Source organism: Temnothorax longispinosus, chromosome 3 (assembly GCF_030848805.1).
Source record: "Temnothorax longispinosus isolate EJ_2023e chromosome 3, Tlon_JGU_v1, whole genome shotgun sequence".
Classification (NCBI taxonomy): domain Eukaryota; kingdom Metazoa; phylum Arthropoda; class Insecta; order Hymenoptera; family Formicidae; genus Temnothorax; species Temnothorax longispinosus.
The window spans coordinates 10,238,504-10,265,148 of NC_092360.1; the positions used below are offsets into that span (position 1 = coordinate 10,238,504).

General features: G+C 35.8%; 2 protein-coding genes across 5 annotated transcripts in view; one reads left to right on the forward strand and one right to left on the reverse strand.

The window, feature by feature from the left end:
- Window positions 1–49: 49 nt before the first annotated feature.
- The window catches only part of LOC139810190 (zinc finger protein 830), a 37,947-nt gene continuing 11,351 nt past the window's right edge, over window positions 50–26,645 (reverse strand). Inside the window, exons 5-6 of one of the 3 annotated variants that reach the window (XR_011731251.1) lie at window positions 1,329–1,798; window positions 50–1,119 (exon numbers count right to left, since the gene is read on the reverse strand). The gene's annotated coding sequence lies outside the window, so the exon portion shown is untranslated. Of the gene's footprint in view, window positions 1,799–26,645 lie in introns of all 3 variants that reach the window. The other 2 variants (XR_011731250.1, XM_071773551.1) reach the window with 2 other exon arrangements.
- Window positions 3,013–26,645, forward strand: part of Jus (julius seizure) — a 32,909-nt gene continuing 9,276 nt past the window's right edge. For both annotated transcript variants that reach the window (XM_071773549.1, XM_071773550.1), the window contains exons 1-5: window positions 3,013–3,809; window positions 23,263–23,415; window positions 24,242–24,382; window positions 24,981–25,095; window positions 25,921–26,102. In XM_071773549.1, coding sequence (XP_071629650.1) covers window positions 3,635–3,809; window positions 23,263–23,415; window positions 24,242–24,382; window positions 24,981–25,095; window positions 25,921–26,102 — 766 coding nt within the window. In that variant the 5' untranslated portion in view covers window positions 3,013–3,634. The remainder of the gene's footprint in view (window positions 3,810–23,262; window positions 23,416–24,241; window positions 24,383–24,980; window positions 25,096–25,920; window positions 26,103–26,645) is intronic.

The following is a 26,645-nucleotide window of genomic DNA, read 5'->3' on the forward strand; positions in this document are numbered from 1 at the left end:
CTCATCTATCTTAAACATTTATTTATTTAAGAAATAATTTTATCTAAAATTGGAAATATGTGTTTATTGTTATTATGGTAAAATTCGATTTTCCGCCCCACAAATTATTTCTAGAGATTGAACGTCACGCTGGGGAAACGTGTAAGTAAACTTCGGTAGATTACTATATACATCTCGCAGCGTCTCGGCGAGGATCCCGCCATTTCCTCATCCCGTTAATGGAGCTCAGCACACTTTTACGTGAGCAGAAGGATCGAGGTGCGCGTTACATAAGACTTGGCTTGTCGGGTAAAAGTGGGCCACACTGGTATTACAGACTTGACAAGCCCAAGACTCCTTTTTTCTTACTCTTGCCACTTGGCTCTACTCAAAGGGATTCAGGAAATTGATCTCGCATCGTCGTTAAATTTCTCTCGATAGACATCGAGACGTTGACATGAATGTCCAACCATTACACGGCCCTTTTTATCTCTTATCTTTTAATGATTAATAATTGCAGGGTGATAAATTATATGCGCTATTGTAATTATAATGCAATAATTCGAGTAACTATTAATTATCGGTCAAATCTGTCAAGTCCAGCTTAATGTTTTGAGGGAGATTGGACACAAGATGCTAGTTATGCTAGAAATACGCTGCTTTTTTGGCGAAGAAAGAGTTAAGTATATCACATAATCAATGAAGTTATTATTAAGCTTATAGATGTTAAACGGATGTTAAAAATGGATGGATAAAAAGGAAGCGATGTTTTAATCACATGTATGTCCATGAAAAGAATGAAAATTGAATGATAATAAACCAAAAGAAAATTAAATTTTTGTTTATACATAACATTAATTATAGTTAATTCAGACGAAATAAATCTATAATTAATATTGAAATACTTTAATAAATACAATAAGCTAAGTCAATATATACAACGGATTACATGCAATAAGAGAATTCACGTAATAAGTGTTTAGAGGAAAGACTGCGATAGATATATTCGAATGACGTTGTAAACGCATGTACAATTAATATCAAAAGCGACCTAGCGACGCAGCATTACATTAGTCGGAACATAATTATAGCACGTCCCTGTCCCATGTGACCATCAGTCTGTCCGCCGATAATTATCACCTGAAATTGATCATGTACATGACTCCTAATGGACTAGTTAGAGTGGTCCCAGAACCCCTGTCCATCAAATCTCACCTACGCGAACTATAAAGATCTTTTGACAATGCGTATATGCACATCTCTATAATTTATGATCGTCTTTTTGCATGAAGTATAAATTCATCAACATATGCAATCTGTAATGTTTAATAATAATTAATAATTATTACCTAATTATAACGCCTGGAAAATATTGATTATTCTTCTCATATATTTGAATCCTGCAACATAAAATGTAATTTTTGGCAACTACAATACAGTTTTGGACGCAGGCAGCTTTCAAATGCGTCAACAGAAAGTTTCGTTTGCATGCTGTAAATTTTCGATATCGTATAATATTGTATATTTATATTACGTAGTATTATGTAATATATTTATTGATTTTAATAACATTACATATTTTTAAATTCATGCTAATGTGCATAGTATATTTTAATCATGTCTCGTATTAATCACATAATTTTCTCCTGCTATCCACAATATTCATCTTAATTGGCAGCCATTTCACGTGTGTGTTTGTAGGGTAAGCAATGTGTACGGCAAAGTTTCGCTGATGTCGTGGCAATCGATCAAGGAGTAAAATTATGATCGCGCCGTTAGATCCAGAGTTTTCATAGAAATACTCGTATGCGTCATCTACCTATAATGCATGAAGTCCAACGAATGGTGCTCGTAACACAAATAAAATACCGAGAAAATATTCTTAAGTCACATCAATTGTTAATTGTAGAGAAAATGTCAAAGCTAATTTAAGAAATGTAATAACATTTCAAATAAACAATTTTCATTGAATCACTCATTATAATTCTATCTAGGCAGCGACTAGAAACAATTAGAAAGCATTCAAGAATAAAAATACTTGTTTTAATAATGATTTATTATTTTTATTAATTTTAATTTGCAAAAAAATGTTTGTCGACACAATTTTCGACCAAAGAGGAAGAAAAGAAGTTTTTCGGAAAAAAGTTATAAGTTTAATCGATTTATTAAAAATTAACAATAATATACATAAGATATATTGTTAATAAAAAATTTATTTACGTTTATACACAATGTGTGTGTGTGTTTCGAAACCTTTGACATAATTTAATCGACATAACTTACGATAGAGTAGATTTAAATTGAAAGAAGGCTATTATTTGTTGCAACTTTTTAATTACATATATGTAACATATTTGATTTATTAAGTAAATTAATTTAAGCTAATTCGAGTTGAAAATTTGAAAATGTAAAATATTTAAATTCTGAGTACGTGTATTAAGATTTTCTTAGATCCTTGTGACTCGCGAGCTGTCATAGTGCCGCTTCATCTTACTTAAGAAAGTGATTGATGAAGACTCCGTTATATCAAAGAGTCAAAGAGTGAAGATCTATGGGTCTCGAGACTACCTTGACATCCTATTGAGATATTCATATTCATCTTTACGTATGGCAAAACCGCCGCGCCGCATCCATCCCCGATACCGTCGCGACCCTTTCGATCGTGCATCCCTTAGTAGTGGGGTGCAACGCGGAGTGCACGATCGTGTCCCACGCTGCGTCATTGCTAACACATCGCGACGCGGCGTATTGACGACGACGACGAAGACGACGTGTCGCCTTGCGTTCTGGTCGCCCAAGTAACGGCGGCCGGCGGCTACGGGTTTTGCCTGAGGAATGACTCAGAGGCAGAGGCACTGCGCTCCGCCGCTGTCTACGCGACGGCGACGGGTGGCCGCAAGAGGGTGGATGCCGCGGAGCAACATCGCTACCACGCCACCACGCCACCCCGACCCCATCACACCATACCACATCGCACCGCGCTCTGAGCCATGCCGCGCCGCGTCGCGCCACACCGGCTGCGACGGTCAAGGGGGTGGAAACGTGGCTCGGTCGTATTGCGCAGAACGCCGGCGCTCTGGCGTCGCGACGCCGACCCTCGTCGAGGGTGAGTCAGGTCGGTCGTTGCTTGGTGCCCGCACCTTTCCGTCACGGTACGCGGCACAATCGCACGGCGTACGTACATACGACGCGACGGCGCGAACGCGCGATCGTCGGTCCCACCATCTCGCCCTTCGTCCGGACTGCGCCTCCGTTGTACGATTCGGAAATCGCGCGCGCCAACCCTTCGCGATCAAGCGAGGGAGTCTGGACACGCGCCGGCGGCGTGTCGCTTCGAACGACGACGACGAGGACGACGACGAGGGCCGCTAGATCGCGAAAGACGCGGCGAGATCCACGCGGGCAGAAGGGAGAGAGATAGAGAGAAAGAGAGACAAAGAGGAAGAGAGCTACGGCGTCGGGTTCCGCGGCGGCGACTATGCGCGTCATCGATCGCGCGCGCCTCCGCGATCGGCTGGAGATGTGATACCGGAAGTAGGCCAGGCAGGGTTGACCTGCGTGGGCGTGCAGGCGACGTACGGGTTACATGCGTGCGTGCCGTGCATAGGCCGCAGGTGTGCCGCGTGGGCCCGCGGGGGGGCTAGCAGTCGTAGAGATGAGCGTCGCCGCGACGATCTGCCCGTCGCCGGCGTACCCGACGTCAGGGACCAACCCCTGGTGCAGTACCACCGCCGCGCGACTGCTCTGCGTCGTCCTGGTCTCCTCCTGGATTATCCTCGATCAGCCGGCTCTGGGTCTACCGGATCGCTCGGAGCTGACGACCGCGGGAGGTAAGACTTTTAAATAACTTCACTCGCGAAGCGCATGCATATGATCTTCTCTGCCATGAGAAAGAGTTGACGTTTTCTCTTGTTCCTTCTGGAAATAACATGCGTGGACAAGAAATATTCGTGACTTTTTGATTGAGAGAAATCGGCTTATTAATATCCGATTATATACTGCAGCTAAAAATGTCAACAGGAAAAAGGAATATTCTTGATTTGAAATCTTATCTTATCTTATCTTTAGTTTCAACGTGGAAACCTCGAAATGAAATTACGTTACGTTAAACGAAGAAAACTTGCTTGAATGAAGTCATTTTATATAGCTCAACCAAGAAAAGAAAGTTGATAAGAAGATTATAGATTGTTGCATATATACGAAACAATGAATAGTTAATTTGAGTATGTAAGTTACGATTTGACACTTTTTTTCTGTGTATACTTACTTCCCGCACGATATTCGCGACTTAATCTTTATTCGCTAGTTTCGTGTTTCGTACACGATAACTTAACAATATATTTAAACGAAAATGATTAATTACATAATTTATTATGTGCATATATGTATACTGTTAATATTAATAGCTTAAAATATTTCAAGCAAAAAATGTTGCAAAGTGTTGTTTACAGAAATTTGTTTACAGTTTAATATATTCTTTTCCAATACCGCGTAAAGGATGCTTTATCTATATTCACGTAATATGCAAAATATAAACTAGGTATCTTTATGTCAAATAAAAGAAAAAAAATTCAAGATCGAGTACTAAAAGAGATTCCAAGTAATTAGTAAACAATGGAAAAGTCTAAAAATGTCTGAAGGACATTTTAAAAGACGTTTCTAAAAGATCAAGAGATCTTAGGTAATGTTTTACATCTTTCTGTCATTTTGAATGAGAATGTAACTAATTGTAAGATTTCATTAAGGTCGCAGTTGATGATGATATTGCATGTAAAAGATAAGTGCACAAAGCTATGTCATATAAGTAGCTGTATCAAGCAAACGTGTAGCATTATTATTGTACTACACAACGTGTGATAAGCTAAATGAATTTCCAACATTTTATTTGTTTGTTCCCGTTGAAAATTCGATAAGTCGATGTAATAATTCAATAATTCTATAACCGGCATTAAATTTAAAATAAAATGCTTTATGAAAAGGCTTACTTTACGAATTAAGTGAAGTTACTCTTTGCGATATGCGTATTCGGTTGGATATCTGGTTTTTTAATTTCTTTTTGTGTGCAATTACATATAATGCGCGTGTCGCGCGAAAGATATCGTGGAACGCGTGTCTGATTAAAGCCTGAGCAAGTTTTTCTGGTAAATTCACTGAGCAATGGGGTATTAATGTGGTAAGACCTCGCATATTGGTCGTTCACCGTCACTGGGTATAACGTTGTGTTTGTTGACGCGTGACATTTTGACAGCGCGACAAATATTGCATCAAATGGCATATATCAATGACAGCGCGAAATACGAGTCGATAGGATAGAATGACCGACATGGATAGGATAAACGAAATTCGCCGGATTGATCTGATTAAACTTTCAAAAGTTAGAGGCCACGTGTTTGCTAAACTCTGCCGACATTTCGAAATAAAAATGTATATCGATTGCAGTAGGTAAATATACTTGTCCCTCGATCTACATAATACACACTTTTTTGTGCGATTTACCCTTCACATTTACGTCTCTCGTAAGCTCTTCGGGCCGAGAATTACTTTATTATTTCGGAGAGCGCGCCTTCTATAATAATTCCATGCTATAGAATACGCAAAGAGAGATGTGCCTGAATAAAAGATTTCCACGTAAACAGGGAGTGAATTATAAAATGAGGATCTCAATATCAGGCTTTATAAAACAATCTTTTCTCTATAACATAAGACATCCAGCGATCTTCGTATTAACAGACAAATTTAAGAGATCTTACTTTTCTTACTTTCTGCTTCGAAACGCAAGAGTTACGTAAAGATAGCATAATCTCTGAAAAGTTTTGAAACTAACTAGTCCGTAACTCGTATATAAAAACCTATTGTTTTTATCAGTTGATCTTCTTCGTTCCGCCACCCCAAAAGTTTATGGAAATCGGTCATCGTAAAAGACAACGACTTATACATAGTTAGAATGTTTTGCCCCAAATAGTTTTTCGCATTTTTTTCGGGAGGGATTTTATCTAGCTTTCCGACAACCTTCATCTTTTATTCATTTTGATCCGCGTGGTTTCTGTAGGCTAACATAATTTCGAAAAGAATACGAGAGTTCTATGCTTCTTCGTGCTGAAAATTTGTTGATTCAGGGCTTTATACTAACGATTCGCATTCATACCTCGTTCAATTCGTCTCGATTTGTTCGCACGTTAATGCGTTTCTCGATAGATATATTCTTGGATGATATTCATAGAAATAGAATATTGGAAAATCTTTTTTGTTTAGCTTAAAAAATTTTAAGTTAACTCTGATATTAGAAAGCAATATTAGTTCTTCATGATTAAATTTTAAAGTGCAAGTCGATATTAAATCGTTATATATCTAACTATAAGTTTAATCAACTTTGTAGTTCTTTGTAGTGTGCTTTATAGTTTTTCACAAAAATTTTAAGGAGTGTCATTTATAAATTATAATTATATTCTTAAGTGTTTCGGAAAAGAATATTATTTATTAGATTTAGGTCGCTAAATTAATTAAAATTTTAAAATTAACTTGAATCTCGTACGCAGGCATAAGAAAATGGTAATTATAATTGCGGTCGTAAAGAGCACGGTGCAACAAGTAAGAACATTTGCGAGATAACAGAACCTGTTGCGAAGACTGAAAATTTGCTCACGTCATTCGAGAATTTAGTATGATTCGTCTATGTCCACTTATACGCATATAATGTCAATCAACGGAATAACGGTAATATTTGCTTTGTTTTGATAATTACTCTAATTTACCTCCAGTCGGCTAACAACGCTATCTCACTTAAGCTGTTGCGTTAATCAATAGAGAATATATTCCAATTTCATTCTCTTCATACTATTTTTTCTATCTCTTCGTTTCTCTCTTGTTCCCTCTTCCTTTCATTCGCTTTACTATTGATTTGTCGGATTAAAGTTAATCTCCAAATGAACTTGTGCTTATTACATGCCACGGAAACGTTATCGAATTGTCCCTGATGGAATTGGTCGAATTAAGTTTAATGATTTGTCTCTCTTAGCTTAATTTGTGTTCAAGCAGAATCTACGCCGTGTCTTATTCCTTATTAACAAATATAATTTGAAAGCAAGAAGAAGAAAAGGGAGAGAGGGAGAGAGAGAGAGAGAGAGAGAGAGAGAGAGAGAGAGAGAGAGAGAGAGAGAAATAAAACTTTGTGATATATTACATAGTATTTTTTGTAAAGCTAATTGCAAAAATTTTGAAGTATGCACAGAAATTCCGAATTAAAACACAAATCATCTTACAATAAAAAAAAAGTTGATGCATGTCGTCTATCGTACTTCAAAAAATATAATATAAAATTACATTTTTTAAATTAATGTCAATTCAAAATCAAGCTTAATTTACAAAATAACTTTCGCACGTTACACTTGAACAAACAAACATCTAAAGGTGTATAAAGGATGCCTAAAAGATATTTTATTTTGTATATGTCCTGAATATATTTCTATTTGGTACATGTCGCTTTTGTAAAGAAAACTTTTTTACTTTAGAAGATAACATTCTTTTTCGTCGTATATATTCTTAACTTTCTTCTATAATCCATTTGTTGTGACATTTCGTATGGCCGAATTTAAATTGATTGCCTCCACGAAGTTTGTGACCGCAACTCTGCCCAAGTTTGCTAAGTTAAAGATTGATTCAGCTTTTTGTTAACCTTGATCCGTAACTCCATCGCTTTTAAGCGATTGCGACGATCGTGTTCAACTATGTTTGCCTGACCGAGGGAATTAAGTAAAGAAATTTGTCATCTAGCTTTCTCGTTGAAATTAATGAGAGAAAGTGGGTCACGAGTGCAACATGTAAAAATGACTTTTAGAGTATCTCACGATGAACGATTTGCGATAAACAATAATGGGTAATAAACGAAGTTTATTAAATAATACATTAAAGTTTAAACAATCCTAATGGAAAAACCCATTGCTGCAAAGAATTTAACAAAAAGAAGCCGAACACCTACGCGAAGGGCTAAATGGAAGAAAATTGTTAAAAAGCACTGAAACTCATCCTGAGTTGTAATGCCAGAAGAAGAAGAAGAAGAACATTAATGTTTAAGCAAAAAAAATTGAAGCAAATCTCGTGCAAATTAAAGCGTATAAAGTGAGAGGATATGGATAAATTATTACTCAATTGCGATGAATATTAAATTACTTTTCCTTTAATAAAAAGTTCTCGTGTGCTTCAGAGTACGCCTTTATTCCACACGCTCTGATTATTTTCTCGTAATAAAGCAGAAATGTCGCCGCAACCGATGACAAATAGCTCTCAGAGAATAAACGCTGGCGCGTTGGTGGCATCAATTTGTATCCATTATTGACGTGCCGTATTCCTCAGTCTTCTGTTCGCGACAAATGATTGCGAACTTGTTTATTATTCATTACATTAACGCCGATTTACCTTACGAATGTGGAATTGGACGGATAAATATTATAATATTACCTCAATATATTTGCAGAAAAATCTCGTCCCAACGGTCGAATCGACTGCACGAAGTTATGTAAGCGCGCGATGTCAATGGATTAACATCGCCTCTGTTACCAGACTTTCAATCAAAAAGATCAGGTCGCGTTTTACGAGCACAGGTCTGACATAACGTGCTCGTGTACATAGGTTAGCCAGGTCATAACCTGGAGGGTACACCTACAAATTGAGTATAGATCACTACACGGTATCAACGATAACGACGATAACGATGATAACGACGCAGTAAAGTTGATGAAACTATCGATTTTTATTTTAATCAAGATTTTCGAGGTAAATATTAAAGTTTGAAAATGTGAGTTTAGGCTGAATCAAAATTAATGATCGTATATGTACATACGTTACGGTTACGATACGGAAAAAGAACCACGAGAATCGCAATCGTTACGTGGCATATGTACAAAACACTTTCTATATTCGATTGAGTACGAAAGATTTGTCGTTTTTCTATAATGTTTTGTACGGAATAAACTTAAAAAAAACTAGAATTCTCTTGAAAAAGAAGATTGAAAAATTCCTCTCTAGATGAAAAGGAAAATATACTGTAACTCGAGGCGAAATAGTTCTGCTTCGATTCTGCTGAAATTTTATTTTCGGCTTTATTCGACAAATGTAACAAATGTTTTGCACAAAACTACAATTGCGTTTGGTGGCACGTGTCTTTGTTGCTAACGCGTGAAATTTCGATGTTACATAAAGTTTACATCTATCGTCGCGTACAAAGAGAAACTTTGTAGATTCGAAATTCACCGAGATCATATCCCCATTTCAATCATTGTAGGAAAAATCCAAAGATTTCTCCCTCTTATCGTGTTAATGAGCGTATTTACGATCTATAATAGAAAAGTCATTTCGGCCATCGCAGTACCCAACTCTTTTCATATGACGATTCCGCGATGAAGTTTCACGCGTTCAAGTTCATCCATCTTGTAAATTCGATCGAGCTTGATCGCACCGACCTCGACAATGGCACCGTGCCAAGCCAATCTTAAACGTGCTTGTATCGACAGCTCCCCGCGGTATCGTGGCAGGAGCATCAGGTAGGGTGCTCGCGGTCGGAATAATCCCGCATGAGATGAACGCGAGCGACAGGCCGCTTCTAGATCTCTCGGAGTCGAGACCCAGTGCTGGTTCTTGAATATGCATCAGATCAGCTATCGAGATAGCATTAATGATTACCTCGCGCGTATTGTTGAACGCTCGGCTTGGCTTGCAACTTGACATGAGAGGGTGACTGGCTGTAAATATACCGATAAATCGGACTTCCCCGGGTTACATGAATCCTTGCGGTCCGCATTAAATTCTTATGTCTGTTTTCACCAACGTCGTTTAACTTTAATCTTAGTTTAACTCATTTTTTGTCTTTTTTTAACAGTCCCCGTTAAAAAGAGACGAAGAGTGAGTTAAACTAAGGTTAAAGTTAAACGACGTTGGTGAAAACGAGCATTAGAGAGATCTTTTAAACCTTGTAGCGTTTACTTTTATATGATGTTTTTCCAATAACCTCGAGCAAATGTTTTCCTTTACCTAAGTAATTTTTAAAACTTACTTAAAAAAAACCTCCAGGCTATTCCTCGACAATGTTTAACTTAAAATTATTGATGACATTTATGTATTATTTTAGTTATTGCAAGAATGGATCTACGTAATCAAAAATATGATAAGTTTAGTAAGTTGAAGAAGAAACAGACGTATTTTACATAACACTTTTATTTGGCATTGTTCGGTGGCTTCAGAGATACCTTCTGCAACACGCGCATTCGGCGCATTCATATTTGCCAAGGAAAAAGACATATGAGCGTAGTTGGAGTTTTATCTCCCGTTCCATTTCATACTTTCTTTCCGTATTGTAAAGTTATGTTTACGTTGAAATGTGAAAGATATTGGCCGACTTGTTACCCAACGTTGCAAACTCTAGTAATAGTGAACGGAGTGTTCAGATAACATAACGCTGTGCGAATATTGCACCAGAAACTCTTGACGAAAATCAATTAACGTGTTTAAATATTTGAACAATATTTGACTTTCTTCGAACAATACAAGATAAAGTTACTTTTGTCGGAAACATTAAAGTGATTATGATAGTTCGGATTATAATGTAAATAACCGACATGACACATGCGAGGCGCTAAGTATAAAACACACTAAATAGATCAATAAACGACAATAACGTAGCCCTGTATATATAGCTGTTATTTATTTACGTCATGCATGCGGCACGTAGTATTTTTTCCCGTTGTGGTTCGTCACAGCACCGTGTAAAGATTAACTTAAAAAACGGCATTACCTCGGCAATCCTACTTGCTACGCCATTATAATAATTCTCAAGGAAATCAGTCTTGCAGGCGCCCGCGCCGCTAAACGAGACACTTATTTTGCATATTCGAAACGCGTTTGGCTCATATTTTTGAGCAAGTCCGATATATAAATTTCCTAATATATATTCATGAAGCACGTTGTGTTCCTTCTTAATATAAGAAGAATAAAAAAATCGGCTGTCACGTAGTGGAGGATAAAGCGTCTGCTCAGGAACGCTGCAGCAGAAACGTGAAATTTTAATCTTGCTGGTTTAAATGCTTGAGGATTAATCAGTACACACACACATACACAGATTAAGCAGCGGGGAGATTTTTAACAATTATTATACTTATTCTTGTACATTTTTTTTTAATTTAATAATTATATCTTGGGATTCACACAAGCATGATCCTGAAAAATTCACCTGCTTTTTTGCAATACTTATATATGTACAAATATATATGTGTATATAAATTATTTCCTACAAACAACCCCGGTAGCAGAGTGACGTCTCTAACGTCAATAATACCTCATTAAAATGTCATCTTGTTACCCGGGAATTTATTCATAAATTGTTGTTTACTGTTAAATTCGTAGTGTCAAATTTCACTCAATTTGAGTCATTTTTAACCATTCTTATAGGAGGAATGAAATGAGTCAAAATAATAAATTTTAACATACATGGTAGTTAAGAATAACAAAATGATATTTAACTCGAGATATTGGTTTAAATTATTTATCTTTTAATATTTAACGGTGTTACACATAGTTCGAAAAGTATTGAAAAATAGGACTTATTGCGTCTATTTAAAAGTTTATATTCTTTTCGCTTATTCGCTATTTGGTTTGGGGTTAAAACGATTCTACGTGAATACATAAGAGTTGTAACCTTGCTCTTTGCGAGATATACGTGTTTTTCCGAACAACAGAGAAGTCAAAAGGACGCCCTAAAGAATGTCTGCAGGATATTAGAATTTTCCTTTCATTTTTCTGTACGACGTCTGTAGTCGTTTGAGTTCGTTTTTCCTGCCACACGTAATTTCCTGACGCTTGTGCGTGCGCGGATTACCTTGAGGTATCACATCATTCTGCCTCTACACTGGAATGATCGATATCAGAGATATTATGTCTCGAAGCACTGCAGTAATCGCATCATTGAACTTCTGCGACGTAGATGTATTGCGTGGTTTAGCTGACAAACTAGCACGTTAACATAAAACTCAATGTGAGATTTAAGGATTTACACTGTTAAATTCACAGTGTCAAATTATACTCAATTTGAGCCATTTTTAACTATTTCTATAGGTCGCCACTGCTCCTACTTAATATGTCGTTAATTTAACTAAAACAGTGTTTTATGTTAAAATAATATATTTTATATTTCGACACAGGACAGTTAAAAAAATACCAAATTTTATTTAACTCAAGGTATTGGTTTAAATTTCATCCTCTAATATTTAACAGTGTAGACTGAAAGGGTTAAAATGTACGAAAATAGACATCTTGTCACACTTTTTATATGTATAAAATGTCGATGAATTATGCACCCGTATCATATTCCCTAACTTCGTCTGCCATCGATTTCGATTATTTATTAATAAAGATCGTTTTGTTAATAACTACCTTTTCGTAGCTGTGACTACCTACGAAATAGAGCCACGAAAAAGAAATATATCTTACTTTTTCGCGAGATTTGTGTCTGATTCACAACATAATTTCCGCAATATGGAAATGTCAACTGTATCTTCTTTCAGAAAGTATCTAGCGTAAGTAGGTCTCTACAGTCGCAAGAAAGTAGACTAGATAGCATACTTATTTCTGGATAACTCAATCGCAAAACTTATTGCACTAGTACTATGAAATTGTAGACCTCTGCCTAATAATTAGATAAGATATGCTCCACTTCTGACGAACTACTTATTCAGTCCGACTTAAAGACAATGGGTTGATTCTCGACATTAGCTGTGTCAGACATTCAGGGCCAGTTTAAAATAACAATCTGTTCTACGTGATGGCTCACAAGGCGAGACCGACTATATTAGACGTAGCGAAAATACATTGCATTTTTATTTATAATATTTACACGACTTGCGCATACATTACATAGAGCAGTTTCATTTTTCTTCCCTTTTTCACTCACTAGTTATTTTATTCTGTATTAGGTATTATGATATTACGGTTTCAATTTTTGTATGTTTAAACACAGCGAATGATCGATATTCATATTCTCTTTTCATTGTCTGCATTGTCTGGATTTGTTTAAGAGAGATATTTTTTACTCCCAATTGTCTCGGGGTTTTTCCTTCTTTAGGAAAATAAAGACCCATCTTCTTTATAAATTGACGGCTGTCGTGTCGTGCTGAATTATGTATCGAGTTATGCGCCGGGCGAGGCAGTCTCTGTGGCTTCCCGCCTAACTTGAACGTAAAAGTTTAAACAACGCCGCGCAAGTTTTAATCACCGTCAAAGCATCGATCGCTGAATGTTGTCGCGTCTTTTCTGCTTCTAACATCGACTAACATCGATAGCATATATATTATTGCAGCACGAGCGGTGTTTTTTTACTAGGTTACGCTTATACGTTTAATGAGACGTCGATATTTTTTACCTGTTTTACCCATTATTGAATACCTCGAATGTCGACGCGGTGATATTTACCCGAAAGATATCGAGAGCGTTGTATTTTTTAATATAATAGAAGAAATATATTGCAAGAATGTATGTACCTACCTATGCGACTTTTTCCGAAAAAAAAACTCAATTTATAGTTAATCTTCTCGAGAAAATAATCTTTTTGAAAAAAAAAAACGCGTTTAAAGTTGAGCAGTATTCAAGTAACAATTGTTTAGAAATAACTACAATATTTTATGTAATAGTTTTTGGTTGAACTTTGTATTTGTTTTACAATAAGTTTGATGTAAACTTATAATTTTTTTAAAGCTCCATTTCTACCTCAATCTTAAAAGTAGCGATCTTAATTAGTTTTAAAAACAGAGAGATTGTAGATATCAAATTGCCAAAACTCTAAAAATTTCGTCATAAAGTCAGGTCACTCTTCGGTCATATTCAGATTCCAGAAAATCAATCATATTTACGATAATGGATGCGATAACGAATATATGATAAATGGAAGATATGGCTACATACAATTTTTTTGCTGAGTCAGTAATGGAACGTTTCTAAATATCATATGAAGTTTTTGTTCCTGCTCATACAGGAGCAGATAAAAACAATCGCGATTTAACGATCTTTCTATATATAATATACAGATCACATTCTAAAATATTTCCCTTTTCGAAAGAGCTATCAATGTGGCAACGGCCACTCGAGAGGTGTCGGCGGGAAAGATAACTCCATACGCGATAATACAATGCAGGCACGTGTACAATCTGCGCTTTGTGGCACTTAATTACGACCGACGTCTCCATACAGAGAGTTACAGGGCGTCGGAGCTCCTTTTATTCGAGGTTACAACGTAATTAGAACGCGCCTCGAGGCGCGTGCTACTCTATACCTCTTGGAAATGCTCGGGGTCGTGCTTTCTTATATGCGCACGACTTGACGCAGACTGCAATGGAACTTTTTAATTCCGGCCACCGCGCATTCATTTAGCTGAGAAACAACTGTCTTACAAATGCGTTTTAAGAATGCTAAATTGATGATAGGTGACAGTATCGCTATTTCGAAAAAAGAATCATATGTATTACGTCATATGTATTGTTATTAGAAATTTCTTGACTTACGATATTGTTCGAAACTTTGCTCGTATACTTGAGGAACTAACTTGAAGAGCTCTCCGAGATGTGTTACTTGCGAGTCTAGTTTTCAATGTAAATTCATATACTCGTACAGTCTTCCTTTTCGTTTTTCCGCATTAAAAACGAGGTGAACGAACGAATGGAATTGCAATAGACCTAAGGTTACTGCAGTCTGCACTGCGGATTCACGTGCACCCAACTTCCTTCGATAACGTGCACAATTGTACAGATTCTGAAATCGCTGGACGGCCGCTGGATACCGCGTTTAACATTGCTAATGCAAATGTAATAACGTATCAAATGCGCAGCGAGAGTCATATTTTCACCGTAAAGAGGCAATAATAATTTTGGATTTAATAGAATTGGATGGGGTCATTAAAGTTATAACATTAACATGTTAGGTATGACGATATAATTGCGACCGTAGTTAAGTTATCAAAAAATCGGTAAATTAATAATTTTCTGCGGTCGAGTTATCCACATTGCGATATTTATTAATAATGTAGACATTGATGCCCTAGTTATTAACCTGAATATTGATATAGTTGCACTGCTTTTATCATTAATGTTCATAAATTACGCAATTCATTATCTATCGTCAATTTATTAAAGTGATAGCATGTTACGTCAATATTTGCTAGTCAATTAAGCGGTGATTTTAGTATTTCTATTTGTGCATAATATTAAAATTATATTTTAAATTATTATTCATTATATAGACTAAAATTTGATCTTATTTCTGACTGTTTATTATTTATTTCAGCTTTATTTGCGCGCTAGACATTTTGATTATCCGTATTATTCATTATTACGGCGAATATGCGAGCTATTAATTAACTCGTATAGTATTCTAGTTAATCAGCATTTTCAGGCAATATACGGTAATTAGATCGAGACGTTTATTGCTGATATCGACTAGTTTTTATTGCGCCGTATTTGAATACACCTTAATTATGTTGGGAACAGAATGCATAATTACTTTAAAGTTTAAAGCGGTCTAATTATTAAAGTTATCCAATTTTCGACAAATATTGTAAAGTTATCTCATTTCCAGCCAACATTGAATTTATCTGTCAAGTTTAACGAAGTCAAATTCTTTGTCGCTTACAACTCAAAATTCAAGCTACAATTTTCACGAGATATATGTCTAATAAAAAATATTTTGATACAGTGTAAATTTTCTTCTGAAGGCGCGTCATATCTTTACAATGCGTAATGTTATACACCGATACAGTAAGCGATTTTAACAATTAGAATTTCCTCTCGCCGTTTCCCTCAATCGCTTTTTCCTCGATTAGTCATCTTATGACTTACCAACACGCAAGCATAAATACAGAGGCACGACTGAAACTCGTGGAAATGGATGATATATTTCTAGAGTAATCTTGTATATTAACGTATGAATTGCAACTTCAACACAAGCAAAAGTAGAAGGTACAGTATTTTGCATCTATAGATGTTATACAAGTGCACTATGCATTTTTGCTTTCGCTGCATTTCATTGCACTTGGCACTTTGCAATAACGAACCCAAACTGATCGATCAGTCTGCGATAATTTAAAAATTAAGTAGAATAACCAAGCTGCTTGATGTTACGCAGACAAAATTAATTTTCTGCTCTTAGTTGCTCAGTGAATTTCGCGGCGAAGCTGCATCCGATAACGGGTCGGGTTTTACGCAAGACTCGATGTACGCCTATCTATTTCGGAGGAAGTTGAATGCTTGTCGTGCTTCGCATCGCCCGCAGCAATCTGTTGCGCGGTATTTCCGCAAAATACGTCGTCGCTTTTTCCCTTGTGAGAAACACCTCGTCGTCTTTCCGGCAGCATTCACTATGTGAAAAGCATATGTTCTAATTGTAAGATAAGCGCGATTGAAGAAACGAAGTTTAGATTATTGTGTTTGACTTCATTTCTTAATTGAATTTATTTCGTAGTGATTATAGCATTTGTATTAATAATTTGTTTTGGTTTGGTAATTTTAACTGACTGCAATTATATAGAATTGATATTTGTACCTATGTGAAACAAATATTTGTTTACGTAATAATTAGATAACGTAAAAAACTTGAGGCGCAAGACACTGCCGTGTCTCTTGATGATGTATGCATAAATCTATATTGCAATGACATATTTTTATTATAAATATAAGCTTTAAAAAGAGATCAATTAATTATTTATAATTAAACTAAACTTTTTACGATGATATGGAGAAATAATAATGTTTTATTTTAATTATCTCTTATTAAAATATTTTTTAATTAAAAAATGTCCTTATTATTGTGTAGTCAACAGAAATGCAATTTTTCGCGTCAATGATGACAAGCTTACAGTTGTACGATTAAAAGCATGACCCTCTAGAGAGGATTACGAGATCCCTAGGTGATAGTCGTCTAAGACTAATTCCGAACTCGTTAAACTCTACAGGCTTATAGGCTTTATCTCATCTTTAGCCTGTAATTATTGGAAGGAAATTGTGATGTACACCATCATCGGACATAAGTTAAAGTAGCCCGTAACACGTTCAATTAATAAACACGGTACCCTCCAACATTTAGCTAAATTTTAATTTTGCTGCCAGCAGGAAAAATGAAAAAGCTTTTCTTCATTTCCACCTTCATTTTTATGCACTTTCAGATCGATCCCAAAGCTAACTACAAATTAAGGAAATGAGGATAATACGAAGCGTCCGATTAATAAGCGTGATACATCCAACAGTTACCTGACCTGTAATTCTACGATAACGCGGTGTCAGCAGAAAAAATGAGAAGGGTTTTCTTTTCATTTTTATTTTCATTTCCGTTTCACTTTTGGGTCAACGCCAAAACTAGCCAACTGGAAATTCAGGAAAGGGTTATATAAATTGTCCAGTGGCAGAATCCGGAATAAATTTCGTAGAGAAAATGTAAGCACAACAGCATTGTTAACCGCCGCAGTTATTCATTTTTTCAATTTTTTATGTATCGGTAATTGGAACCTATCTGCGCAAAGAGTCAATCTGCTTTTGATAAATTTGAAATTGAATATTCTTTTAATTTTGCCTGTAAAAATGTGCGTTTGTTTCGATTCTGTTCAGATTCTGAATTTTCACGTAAAATGTTCGTCCCGCAAAAAAATCGTGATCTATATAAGTTCGCGAGCAAGAAATTGCGTGTCGTGCCACGACGACGATGCCGCAATATTAATACGCGCACGCAAGTTTATAGAGCCGCATGCACTTTTTAATATCGCGAACATTATTATGCGACTTTCCAACCTGTGAGAAACACGGGCGTCTCGACGATCCTGATGACACGAATGAAACGCGATAGGAATTTATCTTCTGATAAACGTCCTGTCGTCGCTCGGTGATCTCGCCTCGCGTGATTGAGAACCTGACGTCGTTAAATGAAGCTCGTTATTTTCATCTCGTGGATCGATCTCTTCTCTTTTTACAGCGACAAGCGCGCCTATTGCACCATTGTTCGCGTATTAAATGTTGACCGCGTTTCTCGAATAATTGTACCTTTTCCCTAATACACCACGTTTACATTTACATTTTCCACGATAATATAATTTTTTTAGAAAAAGGTTCATTTTATCTTTTAACTGTAATGGGGGATTAAATTAGAGAAGCATAACCACTTGTATTATGCTCGGATCTCTAATATGTATATATGCATTGTTTAATTCTTTTTGCAAATTATTTCTATTATGAGCAAAAAAAGTAATTAATTGAATATAAAAAATAGATAGCCATTAGAAAAACAATAAAAATAAATTGTTTGAGCTTGAGCTTATTTAAACAATTATAATTTACTCGCTTTATTCCTCAAGTCCTTAATGAGACTTAATGACATTTTTCATGATAACTATGATTTATCTTTATTTGCTCTTAGAAGTAGTTACATTTTTAAAAATAGGTTAATGATGATTACGTCTTGGAAAATAGAAGAGCGTACCTCGATATCTCAGCGTCTGTCTTCGGGCGGGAAATTTTGGTCGGTTGGTTCCGACAGTCGTAGTCATAGAGTTATCTAGTATGCACATATTAGGCGGAACATGCATGCAGGAGCGAACTGCCTGTTCGGCGGTCGTACCGATCCCGAAATTCTGTTCTCCAGAGAATCGTAACTTGCAAAATAAAACTCCTCGGTGAAATACGCGTTCGAGAATCCTTTAAACTTCCGCCTCGTTCGTCGCGTCTTGAATTCTCCTTCGAGGTACGAAGGAGTGACCTCGTTATTTTACTTCTAAAGATTAAACTGACATTATTTTATTTCGTTAAGTGAAATTATTACAGAAATGTTACACGCGAAAAGTTAAACGGGTTAAGCAATCTTAGCTAAAATGGGAAAAAAGAGATCCCGCATGGTGCAGAGGCAGGAAATCGAGTCCGATTCGTCGTCAAGGTAAATCGATATTTTAGCGGGCACCGTATCTGTTCGCGTGCCAATTCGTCGTAAAGGTCTTCGTTGAGTTTCAGATAAACTCGACAGTATTGCTATCTTCAAATCACCGGAAAAATATTTTTCTCCATATGGTTGAAGCGCAGGTATTCTCGTTGCTATATCGATGTTGTGTCGAATAACGTGTTATCTACAAACAGTTATAACAATGTAAGATATAAAGTTATGCTGTTTTTTTTTCAACATAGAACTTTTATGATATAGCCTGTCGAGTCTTATCTTTCTTAGGACTTAGTTGCAAAATATAAAATGCGAAAAGTTTATATTTTTATCAGGTTATGTGTTAAGTTTAAAAACAATTAAAAAATATACTGATACACATAACGGTAATTTTGCTTTTATTTTCAACTTTATTAACGACAGACTCTTCGCGCCAACTTAATGTTTCATGAGGTTTTCATTGTAAGAACAAATATTGTACAGCAGGTTTCTGTATATTTCTTGTTTTTCTTGTTTACTACGCAGGAAGCGTCCATAAAAGTAACTTGTAAAGTACGGCGGTCTTTATCAGTCTAGAAAAATTCTCCCTGTAAACTCGTGCACATTCTGAGCATGTTTATCATCCTGTCGTGACCCAACCCATTCCATGTCATGGAACCAAGTGTCTATGGGAACACCTCGAGCATCTTATAACGATTAATCTTCTCAAGTTCTCGAACAATAATGAGAGTGTAACGGGAGTCTAAAGAGAGAGTAATGGCATTGCTAATCGCGAGTAAGATCGCCGTCCCGTTGAGACTGAGCGTCGCCATCAAAAGAAACTATCTCTCTCAATGCTATATATAAGCTATAATTAAAAATAGTAGGTATTATTTTTAAAGTTAGTATTTTTAGCAGAAATCTTTAGACTGTAATGTAATAGAAAGATACACTTTGCATAATATTAAGCTATTGTTTTTTATTTCTCACGGAAAATTCTCATGCGACTCAGAGAGTGTTTCCCTGTGTCTCAAATCCTGTGTTTCACTTCATTTCAGTCGTTAGTTACCTGAAGACAGTTTCTTGCAAAAAGAGGAGAATTCTTAATTAATAATTGTCCTATCTGTTCGTGTCTCAGAACAGCGGAATCCACTTAATGCTTTACAGCTTAGCATATTAATTCTGCATTAATTTAAGATAACTTTTAATAAAATATGTAAAAATTGAACGTTAAATAAGATGGTTGTTATTTGTAACAATTGGTAACGATAACATATTAACAACTTTCAGAGACAAGCTAAAATAATATTTACTGTCTATCTTGGTGTGTTGTAGTTAAAATGATATTAACAAGATTAATTAATCTTTAAATGATTAATTGTTGAACTTTTTGCGATAAAAAGATAAAAATCTGTTCTACACAGCATCGAGATAGAGATTGCAAAAGCAGAAGAAAGCGTGCATCAGAACAGGGAAGCTTATTCAGAATCCATTCAGTTCAGAAAGTTAATTAATTACCGCATGAAACTTTATGAATACCTAATGTTTGAAAAAGTTAGCGCATTATGTTCGCAATAAGCAAGTCACAAGTGACGCAACAAAGCTTTCCGCTGTGGCACTAAATTACACCTGCTGCACAATAACAATTCCTATTTTAAGATATCGATACCCGGAGGGAAAAGTAACATCCCTGCTTGATATTCCCATTTAATCAGGTGCACGTCTTTCGGTTCGATTTTCGATACGCCGATTAAGAGACACGCACGAACAATGCACACGCCTTCAAGTGGGTGAACGTATGCAGACCAGAAAGTAATTGGAAAGAAAAAAAGAGGGTAACCGACGATGGTGGCGACGAAGGTAGCTGTGGGAGGTTCTGCACGTGAGAGCATTGGCGGCGTGCCATAGAAACGGACTGACCCACTTTTAACGCGTAGATTGACCCGCCTGGCGCCATTTTAACTTCGAGCCGTCGAATAGTCGCCACCCTTGATCCCCAGTCTTTCCAGGTCGCCGCGCGAACGAATTGTTTAATCCTAAGAGAGGCCTGGCATTTTCTGATAATTTTCAGTACGGTGCAATTAAGGAGAAAAAAGGTTGTGTAAATTATCAGTTTGAAAGTTCTCTCTAAAATTTTCACTCTTTGAGTTCGGTATATGCTTCGCGTTTTTAATTATAAAAGATATTAATTCGCAGCCCTCATTTGATTCAATGCTATATAGGCACGATAAAGTCTTTAAGTTGCGACTATTGTAGTGGATGAAATTACCTCGGGAGAAACAGATTAATTTGTTTATTTGATTAAGAAAGAGTGAATCTGTATATTGCAGATAAAAGAAATACGAAAGAAAATCAATCTAAATCTGTGTAATTGAAGTCGTTACTGTGCACTAATCAAATTTCCGCGGTTGGCCAATCTGCGTGTAAACTTTCCAGAAGGTGCAGTCCGTGCTTGCAGTTCTATGCAATTTCCATGATCAATGAAATGGATATAAATATCGTGTACAACATTGTATCCCGAAAGCTTTACTATACTACTATTAAAATTCAAAAATAATCCAGATTGAGCGAGATAAAAATTGAAAATTTTTATGTACATATATCTGCAAACTACACGGAGAGAATTTTCTCTTAAAAGTTACACTGAAATCATAATAGTTGTGGGACAACATGTACCACCAAGAATTTTATGCGAGCTATTCTGATTAATATCTAACATAATAAAAAATATTAATATCTATTACATTAAAATATAAAATATGTTTGATTAATTTTACTAAAGTATATCTGGGAAATTTCAATAATTTTTCAAAATTTAGCAATCTGCTTGGTTTTATCATGTTGTTTGTAAAATGTCTTTTGTATATTAAAAAATTCCTTGATTGCCAAGTTGTCCCAAGTTTGTAGTGAATTTAAGGGTAAAATATAACAAAAAATTCTCCGTGTATAATTATTTTTTAGCGAACGAGCAGTTTGTATTATATATACCTATATTAAAGCGATTAAAGATTAAATAACAGAGTTTTATAATTAGTAGCTCAAATTAATATTTAATTTATAACGCTTATTTCTATTTATATACCGTTTTACCACGATATTTAGCGATTGCATTTTTACGCGAAGGCGAGAAACACACTTTGTTTAACGTCGGTTTAACGTCTCTTAAGAAATTTATGACAGAGATGAAAGAGCTTGCCTCCTGGCAAGCTGGAATCATTTCGTTCCTTTTAACGACTCCTGAGGATTATAAAACTTGCAGATATTTTTCCGAATCGGCACATATTATGTGAGAGAAGAGTCCTTCTCTGTTGAACGTCGTAGGGTGGAACTTATTGTTAGATGAGCCATTATTCATCGACAATACAGCAATCAGGCGTTTCTAAAAGAGGGACTAGTCAGCTTGCATTTTAACATACTACTAAAAATTGAGAAAGTGTATGGAGGAATTTTGCGAAACTCGCAATCCTTATATATTGTCAGTTTTATTGCATCCTTTACATGCGCATATCTATCTCTTTTTACGTGCACTTGAACATATGCGTATTTTGGGTAGATGTTTGCATGATTATCGCGTGAATTTTGCGCAAGATATCTTGTTTCTATCTTTCAACTTTTTGCGTAACAAAAGTTTAGACAAATTTGAGCTTTAAAAACAATCAGGATTGAAAGAAGCAAGAGGAAAATTAAAAACTTTCATATACCTACCGACTGTCTTTAAAGCCAAATTAGAGAATCTACGAATCTTGATGTCAGGGGATCGATCATGTATCTTTTCCCCTAGGACGGAAACGTGAAAAGTGAAAAGTTTATCTCTTTCTATTCAACACCAATAGAAAGAGATAGTTACATGAAACTTTTCACTTTTCACGTTTTTGCTCTAGGGAAAAAGTTACATGATCGCTACCCAGATTTTAGAATAGGACTGTACTTTATAATTTTATATGCTGTGTAATTTTATGTATGTTTTAATATTTTATGCCTGCGTTCTTTTATTCCCATTGGAAGCTATTGGAAAAATAAAATATATAATATACGTAACATATATTATAGATTTTATTTTCCCAATAGCTCCCAATGTGAATAAACGAACGCAGGCTATGTACGTACATACATACTCTGATTCTTCAAATTGTATTCTACCACGTGTAAAAATATAAATCGAATTTTCTTCTGAATGCTGATACAAATTATTACAGATTATTTAAAGTGAGCTTAAGCTATATAATTACTTTTGAGAATAATACAAGATTGATTTCTTTTTAATGAAAATGCGAGATACGATCATTAGTAGTTATACATATATAGAAATGCAATATAAATATGTTCTGAAATGTCTCTTAGTGTTTAACAATCATATTTTTTCAGACCTATCCCGTAGGGGCAAGAGCAAATTTGGCGATGACTGTCGGGTAGACATAGATTGCGGCTTCGATGGCTCTTATTGTGAACCGAAGAAGAAAAAGTGCGCTTGCAAGGAAGAATTTGAGGCTACGAACCATATCGACAAGTGCGGACACGGTAAGTTGCTTTCTGATATTCTGCACGTGGTATTGCTTTACGTACGTACATATGAAATATATGAGAATCTCCAAGGGGAATCTCAATTCAGAGGGAGAAAATTGAAGTGGCTTTTCTTTCATGAAACTTTTAAGCTGCAATGTTATAAAACAGTGTCGCGTTTCAACATTATTAGTGACAGCATATAGTTCGAAAGGAACTAACTCTAAAATATTGTGTTAAGATATAAATGTAGCTATAGTTTATTAGCTTATATACACAAAATAAAGTTCAGCAGACAAAAGAAATTCCATCCAGGAGGAGTGATCCAGCACGGCGCATATGTCAGTGCGATTAATTTCCATACGCGAATGCACTTGCTAGGTAAATGGGCTGGTGCTATCTCGATCGAGAATAATTCTATTTCCTTCTTGGCCAAGTTGCCACATCCAATAATTGCGATTTCGTACATGATATCGCATGGTAAACCGTGCGAATCTCGCAATCAAACAAGTCGATCCGATTATCGTTGCATGGGAGTGAACTATAATGCCGAAGCTCAAGAATGTTATTAGTATTTATTTACATAAAAAATAAATTACGTTAATGAATTCACCAAGAATTAAAAAAAAGGATTTTTAACGTGTTTAGCAGAGAAAGAAATGTTTAAAAGTTATATAGTGTAAACACAATAACTTAAAATATAAAAAAATGTCTTGATATTCAGAATACACGATCGGAACTCATATCTTAAGAGTATTTTTGAAATATTGTTTTACAGCGTATTTAGAATTTCTCATTTACACTTCCATAACTCACGGCGAATGTATTCTGAAAATTATTTTAGCGGCGAATGTGAACGAGTCCTGTTTTTTCCACGAGCAATGCGAGGCGCGGGTGATCCAAACGGAATGTCGCGACGGCCGATGCATCTGTCTTTTCGAGAAGATCCCGGTGATCCAGGCGGACGGTGTAATAACCTGCGTAGGTAAGGAACGAAATTATCAAGAAATGAGGACATGACAGCTTTAATGAAAATCCTGTCGTGCCAACACGACTTTGACATGGTTCGGCGAGAATTGAAAGCGCCGGAATTAATGACGTCGTAGCTCTCCCACTTGCTCGATTCCGATATCCCTCGCACGCCAAGAATATCTTCCTTGATTAAAGAAATATGCAATTATTTAACTCAAGTTTATTGCTAAATATCTATTACGTTTTATAATATTAATTATGTTATTTTCATCGCTTTTACTTTTTAAAAATAAGTATTTTCGAATAAGTATAAATCGAATAAGATTTAAGAATTCAAGTTTATTGTTTAAAATTACTAAAAGAAAAATGCTGAAATAACAAAGTTATCAGTGCATGAATGACAGTTAACTATCGTAAATGATAAAGACATGTATTCTTTATACAATACGCATTCTTCTTCTTTTAAGTTCGCCATTTTTTATGTATATATGTATATGTATATCGATAGTACGGTGCGCGTTTAACTCCTAATTCCTTTAGGGCATGTGGGATTTAATTTACGAGCGTCTAGTATCGCGGTCTCTGGTGCAAACCGACCGATTTGTTTTCAGCCGAGGTCAAAGAGTCAACCAGCCTCCGGTACATCGATCCGGCGATGATCGGCATTCTCGTTGCCATGGCACTGATGTTTGTCATCATCTGCGTCGTTCTTAGACTCTTCAGCAAGTAAGCGGATCAGTTTGATAAGCGTTACAAATAATTTTGTGCAATTCGTATCAAAATAAAGCGTGGATAGACTTCAATTAAATTTGCAATATCCTTTAAATAATAACGCAACCCAATTTCGATAAACCTCTTGCACGTCAGCCACAAATAATTAAAATGTTAATTCGAGTTTAATCGTAGGATGGAATTAAAATCGTATTCCGGTGACAACTTTAATTGAAGTTGTTCAAATTTCAATACTGATATGCATTTAATTCGGATGACTGTTGTTTTATTTGACAAATCGCAGTGTCGACATGTGTTCAATAAAATAAACGCATATAGCACCTAGAATAATTAAAATTTCTCAAAATATTGTTATATGCTATTGTGTACGTGTTTCTGCGGGAAATAATGCAGCATTGTTTTATGATTCCATTCATCACGGAGAAATGAGGTCGCACACAAAATGTTTTAGCGTTTACAAAATCAATCGATTTTACGAAACTTTTGCTCAATTATTCGTATATTCTGCTAATATTACATTTGCAGAATTTCTCATTTCTCGTGTAGAAAATACAATTATAACTTTATATGTACAAAAATCGTCTATTTTCAAAGCTGAAATAAAAATATTAACTCACAGAACATTTGTAAATCTCACAAGATAGAGAACACTCTAAGATATAATTGGAAAATTTCAAGATTCGCTGCATAAGCGTGCCAACTATATCATAAAAAGAATTTGACTAACTGTTGATAACAAACGGAAAAGGGAGCGATTAAATAAAAAATTCGTCGCGGACATCCGATTTGTTAATCATCTAGCACGATATGAAATTGCAGGGCCCGCTGGCGAGAGAACCGCACTATCTTTAATACACCCAACGCGCGACTGATGAACGTTTCGCTGCTGAGAGAGAACAAACTCTTACATGAGAGACGCGGTTCGAGGGCGAGCGTACGAGCTCCGTCGAGGCAACCCTCGATGGCGTCCTTGAGGGCCCACTCGCCGAACGCCTCGCAAGGTGCGAAACACTCTCACCACTCACAGCACAGAATGAGCCGTACGGGTTTTTCATTCACTTACTAAGCAAGCAACTTGTTATTCAAAGCCCTGTTGAAATAGAGCAAGCGAATCTCTTCTGTCTGTTTCGCGATATTTTCAGTGCAGCTTCGTGAAAATCGATGAATCCAACGGAAGATAGCTCTCATTATCCGCGAGTTGACTGACAATGAAGTGATTGACGAGTAAAACTTTTAATCTATTGTAATTCAAGACAAGAATTGATGTGAATGATTATATGAGAGACGTGGTTAAAATGTTTGTGCTATATAGTTTTATTTTTAATTTTTTTGTATCATATTGCGCATTCGTGTTATTGCCATGTTATTTATATATATATTCTCTCCTCGCTCAAAAACGTTTTATTCATTTATTCAAAATGTCACATGATTGATTCATCACCAAAATGAAATATAACGTTTCTCAAATCTCAGATTATTTTTGTTCGTCACATTTAATAAGAGATTTTAAGTTTATTTTCTATTAACAATTGGTTTATTTTGAT